Genomic DNA, 12914 nt, shown 5'->3' on the forward strand with positions numbered 1-12914 from the left:
TTAAAAATCTGGAGAAATTGAGACACCATTGTTATGTTTTTATTGTTTTTTTGTGGACAACACCATCGTTATTATTCAAAGAAAGCTAAAAACAAAAGATGTCCAAAACTATTTAAACAGTATTGACAAAAGAATGTCGACAACTGTCATAAAGCATAGTATGATACAATATTCTTATCAGGAGAGAAAATTCTATTAGAAAAATTATGAGAATTTATGTAATATTCAAAGCTTTTATAAGAATTTTGAAGTAACAAAATAAACATGTGATTGTTTCAGTAAATGTAAATATTTTTGACCTTTATTGCAATTATTTTTTCATCTTTTTTGCTAGTAAGTGGTAATAATATATTAATAGGTGACATGTAGACAAAAAGAGTGGAGTTGAGGGACATAACTGGAAAACATATTTCACCACCGATTAAATTGGTCCTAAAAACCTAAGCGGCTTAAACCCTAATTGAATCACCCGCTTCCTCTCTCTCTCTCTCTCTCTCGACGCCGACGACAGCAAACCATGGGTGCCAAGGCGAAGAAAGCTCTGAAGAAGAACATGAAGAAGATATCTGCTTCGGCTGCTTCTTCTCAGCTACCTCTTCCCCAGACCCCGACCCCGAAACCGTCGGCTGATTTTTTGGTATTTTTAGCTTTTCTCTTATTTCGATTTCGTTTGAGACTAATTTTTAGGGTTTTTTTTTAACTTTGAATTGAATCGCTCCTGTTTTTATTTTTGTTGATAGCCACTAGAAGGAGGTCCAGCTCGAAAAGCTCCAGTTACAACCACACCTCTTGAGACTAAAGCCACTGTGCTATACATCGGTCGAATCCCTCATGGCTTCTATGAGACTGAGATTAAAGGTACAAAATTTACACCTTTATTACGCTTTTGTGTCATAGACTGGTTTATGTGTTTGATAATCTGATTCTGCTCTCTCTCTCTCTGTGGGTTGTGATTGGTTATAGATAACGCTTTTGTGTTATCTATGGATTATGTGTTTGATAATCTGATTCTGCTCTGTTGTGGTGGTTATAGATTTCTTCTCGCAGTTTGGAACAGTTAAGAGAGTTAGAGTTGCCAGAAACAAAAAGGTGTTTATACATTGATTGATGCTTTTACTTTTGTTTGCTCTAGTTTGAGACTATGTGCTGTTCTTGTCTCATTAATTTTGTTGTTTTTTAACAGACTGGGAAGTCGAAGCATTTTGGGTTTATACAGTTCGAGGACCCTGAGGTATATGATACTTGGAAATCTGTAGTAATATTGTGAAACCCTTATGTTTTATCTACGTCCACCCAGCATCAATTCTTAAACTTTATGATTCGGTTCTCTACAGGTGGCAGAGATTGCAGCGGGTGCAATGAATAATTATTTGTTGATGGAGAGCATGCTTAAAGTCAATGTCATTCCACCAGAGCATGTTAAACCCAATCTGTGAGTGACTGAAATCGATTTTGTTTTGTCAAGTTTGTAGTTGGCATATCCACTTGTGTAGGTTAGGTATTTTGCTTGGCTTCTTATGGTCTTTGGTTGAATGAAATAGCTCTCTTTCTAATGCTATCTCGTCTAGTTTGGTGCAAGCTTTAAAGGTCAATGTCTATGGTTATGGTTTCTAAAGTGAGATTTTTATGATATTTGTGTCTTAGGATATAGGATGTGAGATAAAAGTAAAGATGAAAAGAGTGTTTAAAGAGTCTAATTCTTGGATGAGATGGTTTATTTATGAGTCATGAAATTTAGGTTAATACAATGTGATTCCTGTGCACTAGTTGTGTTAATGGCTCAATACTCTCTCGTCACATTGTTAAATCTATTGTGTGAAAGTAGGGTGAGCGAGTCTCTCTAGTTTTTTTTAAAGGAGAAAACATGCAAGAACTGTTTGGAGAATTGTTCTTTACGTGTAGTTGTGGATCTTTATGTAACTATGTCTTGACTGTTGTAGGTGGAAAGGATTTAAGTGTAACTACAAACCAGTGGATTGGGTTCAAATTGAGCGTAAACAACACAACAAGGTAATCTTTTTTTCACTTTTCTTGTGATCAGTTTGCCATTTCATGGAGCAAGTGACTTAAACTTTGATTTCTGTCGTTTTTGTGTATACAGGATAGGACATTGGAAGAACATAGGAAAATGTTGCAGAAGGTACTGAAAAAGGATCAGAAAAGGAGAAAGAGAATCGAAGCTGCTGGAATACAATATGAATGCCCTGAGCTTGTAAGTTTCCAATTACACAATTCTTTACATTACGTATTGAACACTGAACTAATGACTGCATGTTTTGTGTCACTGCTTCAGGTTGGAGACACCCAGCCAGTACCGAAGAGGATCAAGTTTAGCGAAGACTAGAGAAAGACTAGAGAAGAAACCGAAACTGAACAACACTTTTTTCGATAAGCTATTTTTGGATAGGATTCAGTTCTGTTGTACTTTTGTCATTGGATCAAAAAACTAAACTTGAAAAGTTTGCAATGAAAAATTCCTGTTTGAAATGGATCTCAAATTCTTCGTATAGCATCAAGAAACTTTTCCGAGACCGCAGGTGTAAGATTCTCTCTGTTAAAACCACTCTTGAGACCTCTAGGTGAAACGGTTGCGATGAGAACAAAGTTCTCTCCATTTCCAACATCAATCTCATACAACTCAGTGAAAACGTCTCTAAATTTGTCTTGAAGTTCTTTGTAAAAAGTCTTGTTTGGAGGAATGACATTGATAACGAAAACCCCAGAAGGAACAAGAAGTGTTCTTGCAGCTAACAAAACATCTTTGGCCACAAACTCAACCGGAGGAGCAGTCATACCATGAATTGGATCAGTTGAGTCAAGATCAACCATCAAAGCATCAAATTTGGCATCATCACCACAGCTAGAAGAACATCTCTTCAAGAACTCAATACCATCTTCAACATGAACACGAGCAAAACTTTCCTCTAACCCAAAGTATTGCCTCGCAATTCTCAAGACTTCAGGATCTATCTCTACACCTGTAACCTCAAAACCTAATTGTATCCTTAAGAAACTAAGCAATCCACCACCTCCAACTCCAATACACAGTGCCTTTGGTCTAGACTTGAACTTATCATCACTCTGAGAATCATCAATCAAAGAAAGACTTGCAACCATTGGTACCAAGTAAGGATGCACGAGTTCAGTGAGATCAAGATTGAACTCTGTTCTCGTTAACGACGAAGAACTTGTAGGGATGATTTTGATATCAGATTGGACTAAATTAGGCATCCTCTTAAACCTCAATCTCCTTCTGAATTCTCTAACTCCATCATCGATCTCAATCTCTACATCTTCAATCAGCATTTCACCAACGAAAGGTCCGACGGATCTCTCCAGCTCAACACTAGAAACAACGTTATCATCGTAAATCAAGAAAGGAACATCATCGATTTCGTCTCGCGTTAGGGTTTTAGGTGACAGAGCTACCACAAAAGGTTTCATTCTCATCTCGAGTCTCTCAGATTCGTCGTCGTTTTCACCGGTCGGTCGGTGGTAAACCGCCGGAAATCTATAGCCATCGCCGGGATCATTTCCGATCAAGAACAGACGAGAGATGTCTGGGAGATTAAGGAGGAGCTGTAGATGGCCGGACTCAGTGGAGAAGATCCAATCGGATTCTCGGTGCTTGGGGACGAGAATGGCGGCGACGGCTCGGGGAGATGAAGAAGAGTCGGTTGAGTGAACAGGCGAGTCGAGAACGGCGATTCTGAGGAGATGAAACGGAGGTGAATTAGGGTTAGGGATTGTGAAAGAGACGAAACGAGAAGGTGAGATGTTCTCGAAGATTCTCACATCCAGCGCCATTTTCTGATTTTTGATTTTTCAGTTTTTTTTCATCATCTCTCTCTCTCCGTCTTTATTGGGATTTTGCTGATTTACAGTAAACCGGACTAAACCAAACCAGAACAAACCGATCATGTGACTTGCACGTGACTTAACTCTAATTTTTTCAATTTTGTTCTCATCTTCTCTCTCACTTTGTCATGGGCTTTCAAGCTTCATCATCTCCCAGGCCTCTCAGATTCTCTCACTTTGTGGATTCTTCAAACATGTAGATGCAGGTGTGTGTCATTAACGCAATTGAAATAGCAGAAGAGCCTTAAAGTCATCTTCTTTCACATGCCATCGAACCACTTTTTTGAATTAGCCCCAAAAGCACAATTCGTTACACTGAAATTTTTAGTAGAATGGAGGATAAGTCGTGGGATAAGTGTGTGGAAGAAGCAGTGAATGTGCTTGAATCGAGGCAAATTCTTCGATCTTTGAGACCCATTTGTATGTCTAAGCAAAATGAAGAAACTTTGGTGAAAAGCAGAGGCAATGGAGGAGATGAGTACGAAGTGTTCGACGGTTTGTGTCAATGGGATCGAACTTCAGTCGAGGTCTCTGTCTCAATACCCACATTTCAGAAATGGCTTCACGATGAACCCAGTAACGGTACGTTTCATTTTTATTTTCTTTCCAAGAGTTTCGGAGTTTCCAAAGCTACGGTTTGTTAAGTATAATTGATGGCTATAACTGAGTTGATTAGTCAAAGGTATGGTTTTTTTTTAATGTGGTTAATAGTTTACATTGACAGGGGAAGAGATTTTTAGTGGAGATGCATTAGCTGAGAGTAAAAAGGGGAGATTCAAGAAGCTACTTTTGTTCTCTGGGAATGATTATTTGGGTTTGAGCTCACATCCTACAATATCAAACGCTGCTGCAAACGTATGTTAACAAAACTGTTTCATGTCAACAAACTAAAAGTATAGATTTCTTCCACTGTCTTATGTTTTTTCTCCTTCAAGACAGGCAGTTCAAGAATATGGTATGGGACCTAAGGGTTCTGCGTTAATTTGTGGCTACACCACTTATCATCGTTTGCTTGAGTCTAGTTTGGCGGAATTGAAAAAGAAGGAGGTAAATAAATCTTCCTTTGAATACTTGAAATGGAGTCTCATGCTGTTGATATGTCTCGAACTGAAAGCAACTGATGCGTTTTTTTAATCCTTTTAGGATTGTCTTGTTTGTCCTACTGGGTTTGCTGCCAATATGGCTGCAATGGTTGCTATTGGAAGTGTTGCTTCTCTTTTGGCTGCTAGTGGGAAACCTCTGGAAAATGAAAAAGTGGCCATCTTTTCTGATGCTCTGAATCATGCATCAATTATTGATGGTATCCGTCTTGCTGAACGACAAGGAAATGTTGAAGTTTTTGTTTATCGACATTGTGACATGTATCACCTTAATTCGTTACTGTAAGTCCTTCACTTACCCAACTCCCCCCTTGATATCTAATCTTCTATTAATGACATCTATAACTGTTTGGACAGATCAAGTTGCAAAATGAAGAGGAAGGTTGTGGTGACTGATAGGTCAGTCTCATTTGCAACTTACTGCTCTTGTACTTATTTTTAGCTGTAGTATTTAATTGTCCAACCTGCTTTCTTATCTGATCATGGTTTTTTCCTTTTTGCTATTCATCTATATGTCGCTATTCATGATGCTAACTACAAAGGCTAAACATTTCGGATTGCTTATTAACGCCTTTGATGGTTTTAGACTGTGGACATATAAAAGGAAGTTCTTATGGTTGAAACTCATTTTCGGTTTTGACAGCTTATTTAGTATGGACGGTGACTTTGCACCAATGGAAGAGCTCTCTCAGCTTCGGAGGAAGTATGGCTTCCTCCTAGTTATTGATGATGTAAGTTGGTTGAAACTGTTCAAGCAAAATTTTAGTATGTTGGTGTCAACTACTTTTTTTACTGAAGCAAATTGATATTGACCGGTCAGGCCCATGGAACATTTGTTTGTGGAGAAAATGGAGGTGGCGTGGCCGAGGAATTTAACTGTGAAGCCGACGTAGATTTATGTGTGGGCACTTTGAGTAAGGCAGCAGGGTGTCATGGCGGATTCATAGCTTGCAGGTATAAAAGGCCTATGTGATCTGAAATTCGTGAATCAAGAATATGTTTTAGTGTTGGTTGAGACCTCTATAAGGTCCATCAAAGCTTATGATAAAGTGAATCAATAATCAGTCTGAGTTGTCTCAGTTTCTCTAGAAATCATACAGAGATTTCAAAGTAGTAACAGCTTAAGTTTGTTTTATGGAAACAGCAAAAAATGGAAGCAACTGATACAGTCTCGAGGCCGTTCATTCATATTTTCAACAGCAATCCCTGTCCCAATGGCTGCAGCTGCTTATGCAGCAGTTGTAGTGGCGAGGAAGGAGAGATGGAGAAGAAGGGCAATATGGGAAAGGGTAAAAGAGTTTAAGGCATTATCTGGAGTTGAAATCTCAAGCCCAATTATCTCACTTGTTGTAGGCAATCAAGAGAAAGCCCTCCAAGCGAGCAGGTTCACACACATTTTCTTACTCTCTCTCACACACAAACAAACTTGTATAGCTGATTGATTTTTCTCATTGTTGCAGGTATCTATTAGAAGCAGGCTTCCATGTAATGGCAATAAGACCACCCACAGTGCCAGCCAATTCTTGCAGGTAAAGAAGAAACTTTTAATATCAATATTCGTTGAATCATTTTCAGGTGAAACTCATCATATGTTGTTGTGGAATTCAATTTCAGGCTAAGGGTGACACTGAGTGCAGCACATACCACAGAAGATGTGAAGAAACTCATCACTGCGCTTTCTTCATGTTTGGACTTTGACAACACCACCACCATTCACATTCCTTCCTTTATCTTTCCCAAACTCTAAAACAAAACCATTTTGCTGTTGTCTCAATAATTCTAAAATCTACTTCAAAAATTGTTGTCAGTGTCAGCGAATAATAATCACTTGAGCTAGAAGAGAGTTCCATGTACTGTATTGTTGTAATCCCTCCTACTTTGCAGAAGGAGCAATATATTTGAACATATATTACATCATGTATGTAAAACATTGGTCAAAGGGTACATTGTTTCCTCGGGCCATGAAAGCAAAAAGGCCCAACTGATAAAAGCATCACAAGCCCAAATCGTAGAGCTGACCGCGGGAATACGAGAAAGGAGCAGAGGCGGGAAAACAAACATTCATCTTCTCTGTATTCGGTTATGTATCTTTTGCCATTACTCTCCGTATTTGTTTTAAACGGTAACCAATCCCAACTAAAAGCAAAATTCAACTTAATACCAAATGAGTGGAGAATGTATTTTTTTTTTTTTCAAGCAAAACCATATATTTAGAAATTTCGCCATACGTTATACTATGTTTTCTAACAACATAAACACATCAAGATTTTATAAGCAAGAACATATATTAATACAAATCAAAGATACACATACTCTCATACGTTACACCAAAAGCTTTCTAACAACACTAGCATATAAATACATATACATATGTTGATCCAAATAATATCATCAAAACAGTTGCAAAATTGCTTCTAGTTCTTGTTCATCATTGATTCAAAATCCATAGCTTAAAACCTCAGTACTCAAAACCACTCGAAAATGTTAGAAATCTCCGATAGTGTCTTCTTAATCACTCTTGTCGCAATCCTCATACCAAGTTTGGTTTACACACTCACTCGCCTCAGTCACAAATCGAAGCCCGTGAACCTCCCACCGGGTCCACCGGGTTGGCCCGTGGTTGGTAATCTGTTACAGTTCGCGCGCTCCGGTAAACAGTTTTTCGAATACGTAGACGAGATGAGAAACATCTACGGCCCAATCTTCACACTAAAGATGGGAATCAGAACAATGATCATCATCTCCGACTCGAACCTCGCACACCAAGCCTTAATCGAACGCGGGGCCCAATTCGCAACCCGACCCGTCGAAACTCCGACCCGTAAAATCTTCAGCTCCAGCGATATCACAGTCCATTCCGCTATGTACGGTCCCGTGTGGCGATCACTGAGACGCAACATGGTTCAAAACATGCTCAGCTCAAACCGGTTAAAAGAATTCGGTCCGATTAGAAAAACCGGAATCGATAAGCTCGTTGAGAAGATCAAATCGGAGGCTAAGAACAACGACGGGCTCGTATATGTTCTGAGAAACGCAAGATTCGCTGCGTTTTGTATCTTGTTAGATATGTGTTTCGGAGTCGAGATGGAAGAAGCATCGATTGAGAAGATGGATCAGATGATGACTGAGATTTTAATCGCCGTCGATCCACGAATCCACGATTACCTTCCGATTCTAACTCCGTTTTACTTCAAGGAGAGACGACGCGCTCTCGAACTTCGCCGGAAATTAGTTGAATTCGTCGTCAGATTCATCGAGAAGCGGAGATCGGCGATTTTAAATCCGGGATCCGATGAAACGGCGTCGTCTTTTGCGTATCTTGATACTTTATTCGATCTTAAAGTCCACGGACGCGAAACGACGCCGTCAGATGAAGATCTCGTGACGCTCTGTTCCGAGTTTCTCAACGCTGGTACGGATACGACGGGGACGGCGATAGAGTGGGGAGTCGCGGAGCTGATTTCGAATCCTGAGATTCAATCTCGGCTGTACGATGAGATTAAATCAACGGTGGGAGATGATCGTAGTGTTGAGGAGAAAGATTTGGATAAATTGGTCTTTTTACGAGCTTTTGTTAAGGAGCTTCTACGGAGACATCCTCCGACGTATTTCACGTTAACTCACGGCGTCACGGAGCCGACGAATCTCTCCGGTTATGATATTCCCGTTGGAGCTAACGTTGAGTTTTATCTTCCGGGTATAAGTGAGGACCCTAAGATCTGGTTTAAACCGGATAAATTTGACCCGGACCGGTTTATTACAGGTGGAGAAGACGCTGATTTAACCGGAGTTGCCGGAGTTAAGATGATGCCGTTCGGAATTGGTCGTCGGATTTGTCCGGGGCTTGGTATGGCGGTCGTACACGTGGAGCTAATGCTGGCGAGGATTGTTCAAGAGTTCGAGTGGAGCACGTACCCGCCGGAGAGCCAAGTGGATTTCACCGGAAAGTTGGTGTTTGCGGTGGTGATGAAGAATCCGTTGAGAGCTAGGGTTAAAGCTAGGGTTTAAGTTTCGTGGATTTCACGTCTTTGACTCTTTTTTAACTTGACCAAACCCGGTTCAAAAGAAAATTCACATACTGTATTGTCTGATTTATTGTGGTTTATTTAAATGTTGTTTTGCTACTCTTCAATTATACTGAGTAAAGCCTTTCAACTTCGGTTTACTTTTTTGGTTTAGTTGCTTTGAATAAATGTTGTGTTCAAATTCAGCTTAGTATAAAGCACTAAACCAAATAAAGTTGGCTTAACTGGTTACTGAACCAGCCTTGGTTCGTCTCAGGTGATTTAAGTTAAATTGATTTTTGGATTGCTTCGGTTTACTTTGGTTAGAGATCTATTGTCAACTCTCAAGGAATAAGGGTCCGGTTTGACTTTATTAATTCTTAATTAAACCATCTTTTTTTTGTATACATATTTGGACTTTGGAGTACGTTTTATCTACTTTTTAAAAAAACAGATAAGCTTTTACCAGTCTGTAGAATTCCTTATTTACTACTACTCATGAGTAACAGTTGAAATATCTGACAAGTTAATTGAATTCCAACCAAGTCAAACACATTTTTTAATATATTTTTATTTCATTTTGAAGGCATAATATATAATATGATGTTAAATTCCGATTAGCTAACAATACACACTAGTATTTGTATTCATTGTTTTTGGGTCTACCAAAATTGGAAAGTGAGTGAGTTAAATGGCTTTCTGAAGACATTTAGATTTCCCAGGTTACTAATTTATTCAAAGGAACAGTTGGAAAGCAATAAATAAATAGAAAAGACATGCACTGATAATACAGAAAACTCCTAAAGTCCCAAATTGTATTTATTAGTAGGAAGAAGGTAGCTACTGAGTGAGCTTCTTGAACTGATATACGAATTTGGAGACTCCATGGAAGGAGACCGGAGAAGTAAAAGCAGAGAGCTATGTGTGTGGTTCATCAGCGATGGCCATTGCTTGGGATTTTAATTTTAAGGCTAAGGAACTGCCGCATCACTCTCTCTCTCTCTCTCTCTTTGTCTGTCTAAAAACTCTTAAATTCTGATAGTAACGTTCATTGATTTGTATTTTTCAGCTTTTCCCCAACAAACAACCCCCCCGCGTCTTAATAATCTCAGCTGTTGACAAATGAAGTAAAGAAAAATACAATCACTTGTGTTTTTAATCATGTTAACTGGACCTGATAGGAAAACGAATTTAAAGTAAATGTTTTGACCTAACATCTATATGCCGACACATTGATGAAAGATGCTAGTTTTTCATGACTTTTAGATAGATAGATTGCTCATATAACAAAAAAAAAACATTTCTTAAAACATGTATCGATGAAATTATGTCTAATTGGAACTCGTGTTTTGTTGTTGAATGTTTAAGTGTTGATGATGTAAACACCTCATAGAAAAGAAAACTCTCCCACTAAAGATTCTGACATGTGTAAACTGTTAATTTCACCGAGATATGTTTCATATGTAGGTCCAAGTCCAATACTACCAAAAATAAGTTTTTGTATCTGCTTTCATTATAATCTATTTAATGACCAGCATTACATATTTTGGGACATACAGTATCCTGTTTAAGCTTTTCTTTCATTACTCTTCTTACCTGACAGAGATCTCACCTTTACTATTTTGACTATTTGTTGTAACAATCAGTCCATGGTTGTAGGTTTCTCATAATCAATTATGAATTTAAACGTTGTTTGTTTCAATAAAAGAGTGTTCTAAACGGATCACCTAAAGTTGTAAACACATTCATGTCATTTTAATTTAAAAAAAAACACACCCTGCAGATAGGGCCAATACACAATTCAAGTATTCCTCATATAATCACCGAGCCAACTAATAATAGTCTCAACATATTAAAATGTAAACACTATTTAAGTTTTATGATTAGTGAAAGATCCTATTTTGAGAAAATATAAACAAAGTGTTTATCTTCCTTGAGTCATACATGCAAAATTAGAATCAATTAGTACTACTTTTAAAACACAATTAATTATGCCTCTGTTTCAGGTAGCAGCTATACAATTTTGACTATTTTGTTGAGTAATGATTTTTACCAAATTCCAACCCAATAAGTTTTTAACATTTAATTTCAAAATCTTTTTGCATGCTTTCACTCTCTTCTTATAAAATCTTCATCTTCATCTTCATCATCTCTACTGCTAGATTCATCAAGAAAACAAAAACAGAGCTAAGAAAGAAATGTCTCAAATCATCTCCTTAGTTCCAACTTCTCTTGGTTATACTTTGTTCGCCATTATCGTCTCAGGTTTCGTTTTCATCCTCACTCGATGGAGTTCTTCCTCAAAGAGAGGTTTAAACCTACCTCCAGGTCCACCAGGTTGGCCGGTGGTCGGAAACTTATTCCAGTTCGCCCGCTCCGGTAAGTCATTCTTCGAATACGCAGAGGAGCTTAAGCAAAAGTACGGAGGAATTCTCACAGTGAGAATGGGTACTCGTACAATGATCATCCTCTCCGACGCAAATCTAGTCCACGAAGCTTTAATCAAACGCGGACCCCTGTTCGCAACCCGACCCGCCGAGAGTCCGACCCGAACAATCTTCAGCTGCGACAAATTCACAGTCAACGCCGCCAAGTACGGTCCCGTGTGGAGGTCACTGAGAAGAAACATGGTTCAGAACATGCTTAGCTCAACACGTCTCAAGGAGTTCGGATCTCTGAGACAATCCTCAATGGATAAGCTCATAGACAGGATCAAATCTGAAGCTAGAGAGAACAAGGGACTCATCTGGGTGCTTCGAAACGCAAGATTCGCTGCGTTTTGTATCCTCTTAGAGATGTGTTTCGGTATCGTCATGGACGAAGCTTCCATCGATAAGATGGATGAGATTATGAAAACTGTGCTGATGACCGTTGATCCACGAATCGACGATTACCTTCCGATCCTCGCTCCGTTCTTTTCCAAGGAGAGGAAACGAGCTCTTGAAGTCCGCCGTGAACAGGTCGATTACGTCGTCGGAGTTATCGACAGACGGCGGAGAGCGATTCAGAATCCAGGATCTGATAAAACGGCGTCGTCTTTCTCATACTTGGATACGCTCTTTGATTTAAAAATCGAAGGACGTGAAACGACGCCGTCTAACGAAGAGCTAGTGACGCTCTGTTCCGAGTTTCTCAACGGTGGTACGGATACGACGGGGACAGCGATCGAGTGGGGGATAGCGCAGCTGATTGCGAATCCTGAGATTCAATCTCGGCTCTACGATGAGATTAAATCAACGGTGGGAGATGATCGTAGCGTTGATGAGAAAGATGTGGATAAAATGGTCTATTTACAAGCTTTTGTTAAGGAGCTTCTCCGGAAACATCCGCCGACTTATTTTTCTCTGACGCATGCCGTCACGGAGACGACGACGCTCGGTGGATACGATATTCCCGCCGGCGTTAACGTCGAGGTTTATCTTCCCGGTATGAGTGAGGATCCGAGAATTTGGAGTAACCCGAAAAAGTTTGACCCGGACCGGTTTATGTTGGGTAAGGAGAATGCTGACATAACCGGGATTACTGGAGTGAAGATGATTCCTTTTGGTGTGGGACGTAGGATTTGTCCTGGGCTTGCAATGGCAACCGTACACGTGCATCTGATGCTTGCGAGGATGGTTCAGGAGTTCGAGTGGAGTGCGTATCCGACAGGAAGTGAGATTGATTTCACCGGGAAAACTGAGTTTACGGTGGTTATGAAGAATCCGTTGAGAGCTATGGTCAAACCAAGGATTTAAAATATTTAGATTTACGTATTTTATTTTTGTTTTCATTATAAGAATATTAACCATTATTGTAAGGAGTTATTGCTTATAAAGTTTTTAAGTACCCATATCTACACAATACGAATATGACCAAAACTACCATAGAACATTGCAATATTTACACCTGTAACTTTTTTTTTTTTTACTTTTCACATTTCTTCAAATTATATTGATCCGAAGAAAAACGA

At 39.2% G+C, this 12914-nt stretch overlaps 5 protein-coding genes across 5 annotated transcripts; 4 read left to right on the top strand and 1 right to left on the bottom strand.

Moving 5' to 3' along the window:
• Positions 418-2491, top strand: LOC104768656 (MKI67 FHA domain-interacting nucleolar phosphoprotein-like). Its single transcript, XM_010492675.2, has 8 exons — positions 418-637; positions 741-858; positions 1034-1089; positions 1184-1231; positions 1335-1432; positions 1941-2010; positions 2102-2212; positions 2294-2491. Exons 1-8 carry the CDS (start codon positions 518-520, stop codon positions 2342-2344), a joined length of 672 nt encoding a protein of 223 aa, XP_010490977.1. The 5' UTR covers positions 418-517; the 3' UTR covers positions 2345-2491.
• LOC104768655 (methyltransferase-like protein 13) lies at positions 2371-3829 on the bottom strand. The gene has a single exon (XM_010492674.2). It carries the CDS (start codon positions 3805-3807, stop codon positions 2494-2496), a length of 1314 nt encoding a protein of 437 aa, XP_010490976.1. The 5' UTR covers positions 3808-3829; the 3' UTR covers positions 2371-2493.
• Positions 3995-6890, top strand: LOC104768657 (8-amino-7-oxononanoate synthase). Its single transcript, XM_010492676.2, has 10 exons — positions 3995-4440; positions 4583-4713; positions 4798-4905; positions 5002-5240; positions 5316-5357; positions 5602-5689; positions 5779-5912; positions 6103-6342; positions 6419-6487; positions 6573-6890. Exons 1-10 carry the CDS (start codon positions 4191-4193, stop codon positions 6703-6705), a joined length of 1434 nt encoding a protein of 477 aa, XP_010490978.1. The 5' UTR covers positions 3995-4190; the 3' UTR covers positions 6706-6890.
• Positions 7279-9089, top strand: LOC104768658 (cytochrome P450 77A4-like). Its single transcript, XM_010492677.2, has one exon. It carries the CDS (start codon positions 7440-7442, stop codon positions 8964-8966), a length of 1527 nt encoding a protein of 508 aa, XP_010490979.1. The 5' UTR covers positions 7279-7439; the 3' UTR covers positions 8967-9089.
• On the top strand, positions 10911-12807 carry LOC104768659 (cytochrome P450 77A4). Its single transcript, XM_010492678.2, has one exon. It carries the CDS (start codon positions 11161-11163, stop codon positions 12697-12699), a length of 1539 nt encoding a protein of 512 aa, XP_010490980.1. The 5' UTR covers positions 10911-11160; the 3' UTR covers positions 12700-12807.

This window comes from Camelina sativa, chromosome 20 (assembly GCF_000633955.1).
Source record: "Camelina sativa cultivar DH55 chromosome 20, Cs, whole genome shotgun sequence".
NCBI lineage: Eukaryota > Viridiplantae > Streptophyta > Magnoliopsida > Brassicales > Brassicaceae > Camelina > Camelina sativa.

Bases quoted from the DNA above. Each gene is read 5' to 3' on its own strand.
- LOC104768656 (XM_010492675.2), top strand. From the start codon at position 518: ATGGGTGCCAAGGCGAAGAAAGCTCTGAAGAAGAACATGAAGAAGATA. The intron at 859-1,033 runs GTACAAAATTTA...TGGTGGTTATAG, and splicing joins CTATGAGACTGAGATTAAAG to ATTTCTTCTCGCAGTTTGGA. The intron at 2,213-2,293 runs GTAAGTTTCCAA...TCACTGCTTCAG, and splicing joins AATATGAATGCCCTGAGCTT to GTTGGAGACACCCAGCCAGT.
- LOC104768658 (XM_010492677.2), top strand. From the start codon at position 7,440: ATGTTAGAAATCTCCGATAGTGTCTTCTTAATCACTCTTGTCGCAATC.
- LOC104768657 (XM_010492676.2), top strand. From the start codon at position 4,191: ATGGAGGATAAGTCGTGGGATAAGTGTGTGGAAGAAGCAGTGAATGTG. The intron at 4,441-4,582 runs GTACGTTTCATT...TTACATTGACAG, and splicing joins TCACGATGAACCCAGTAACG to GGGAAGAGATTTTTAGTGGA. The intron at 4,714-4,797 runs GTATGTTAACAA...CCTTCAAGACAG, and splicing joins TATCAAACGCTGCTGCAAAC to GCAGTTCAAGAATATGGTAT.
- LOC104768659 (XM_010492678.2), top strand. From the start codon at position 11,161: ATGTCTCAAATCATCTCCTTAGTTCCAACTTCTCTTGGTTATACTTTG.
- LOC104768655 (XM_010492674.2), bottom strand. From the start codon at position 3,807: ATGGCGCTGGATGTGAGAATCTTCGAGAACATCTCACCTTCTCGTTTC.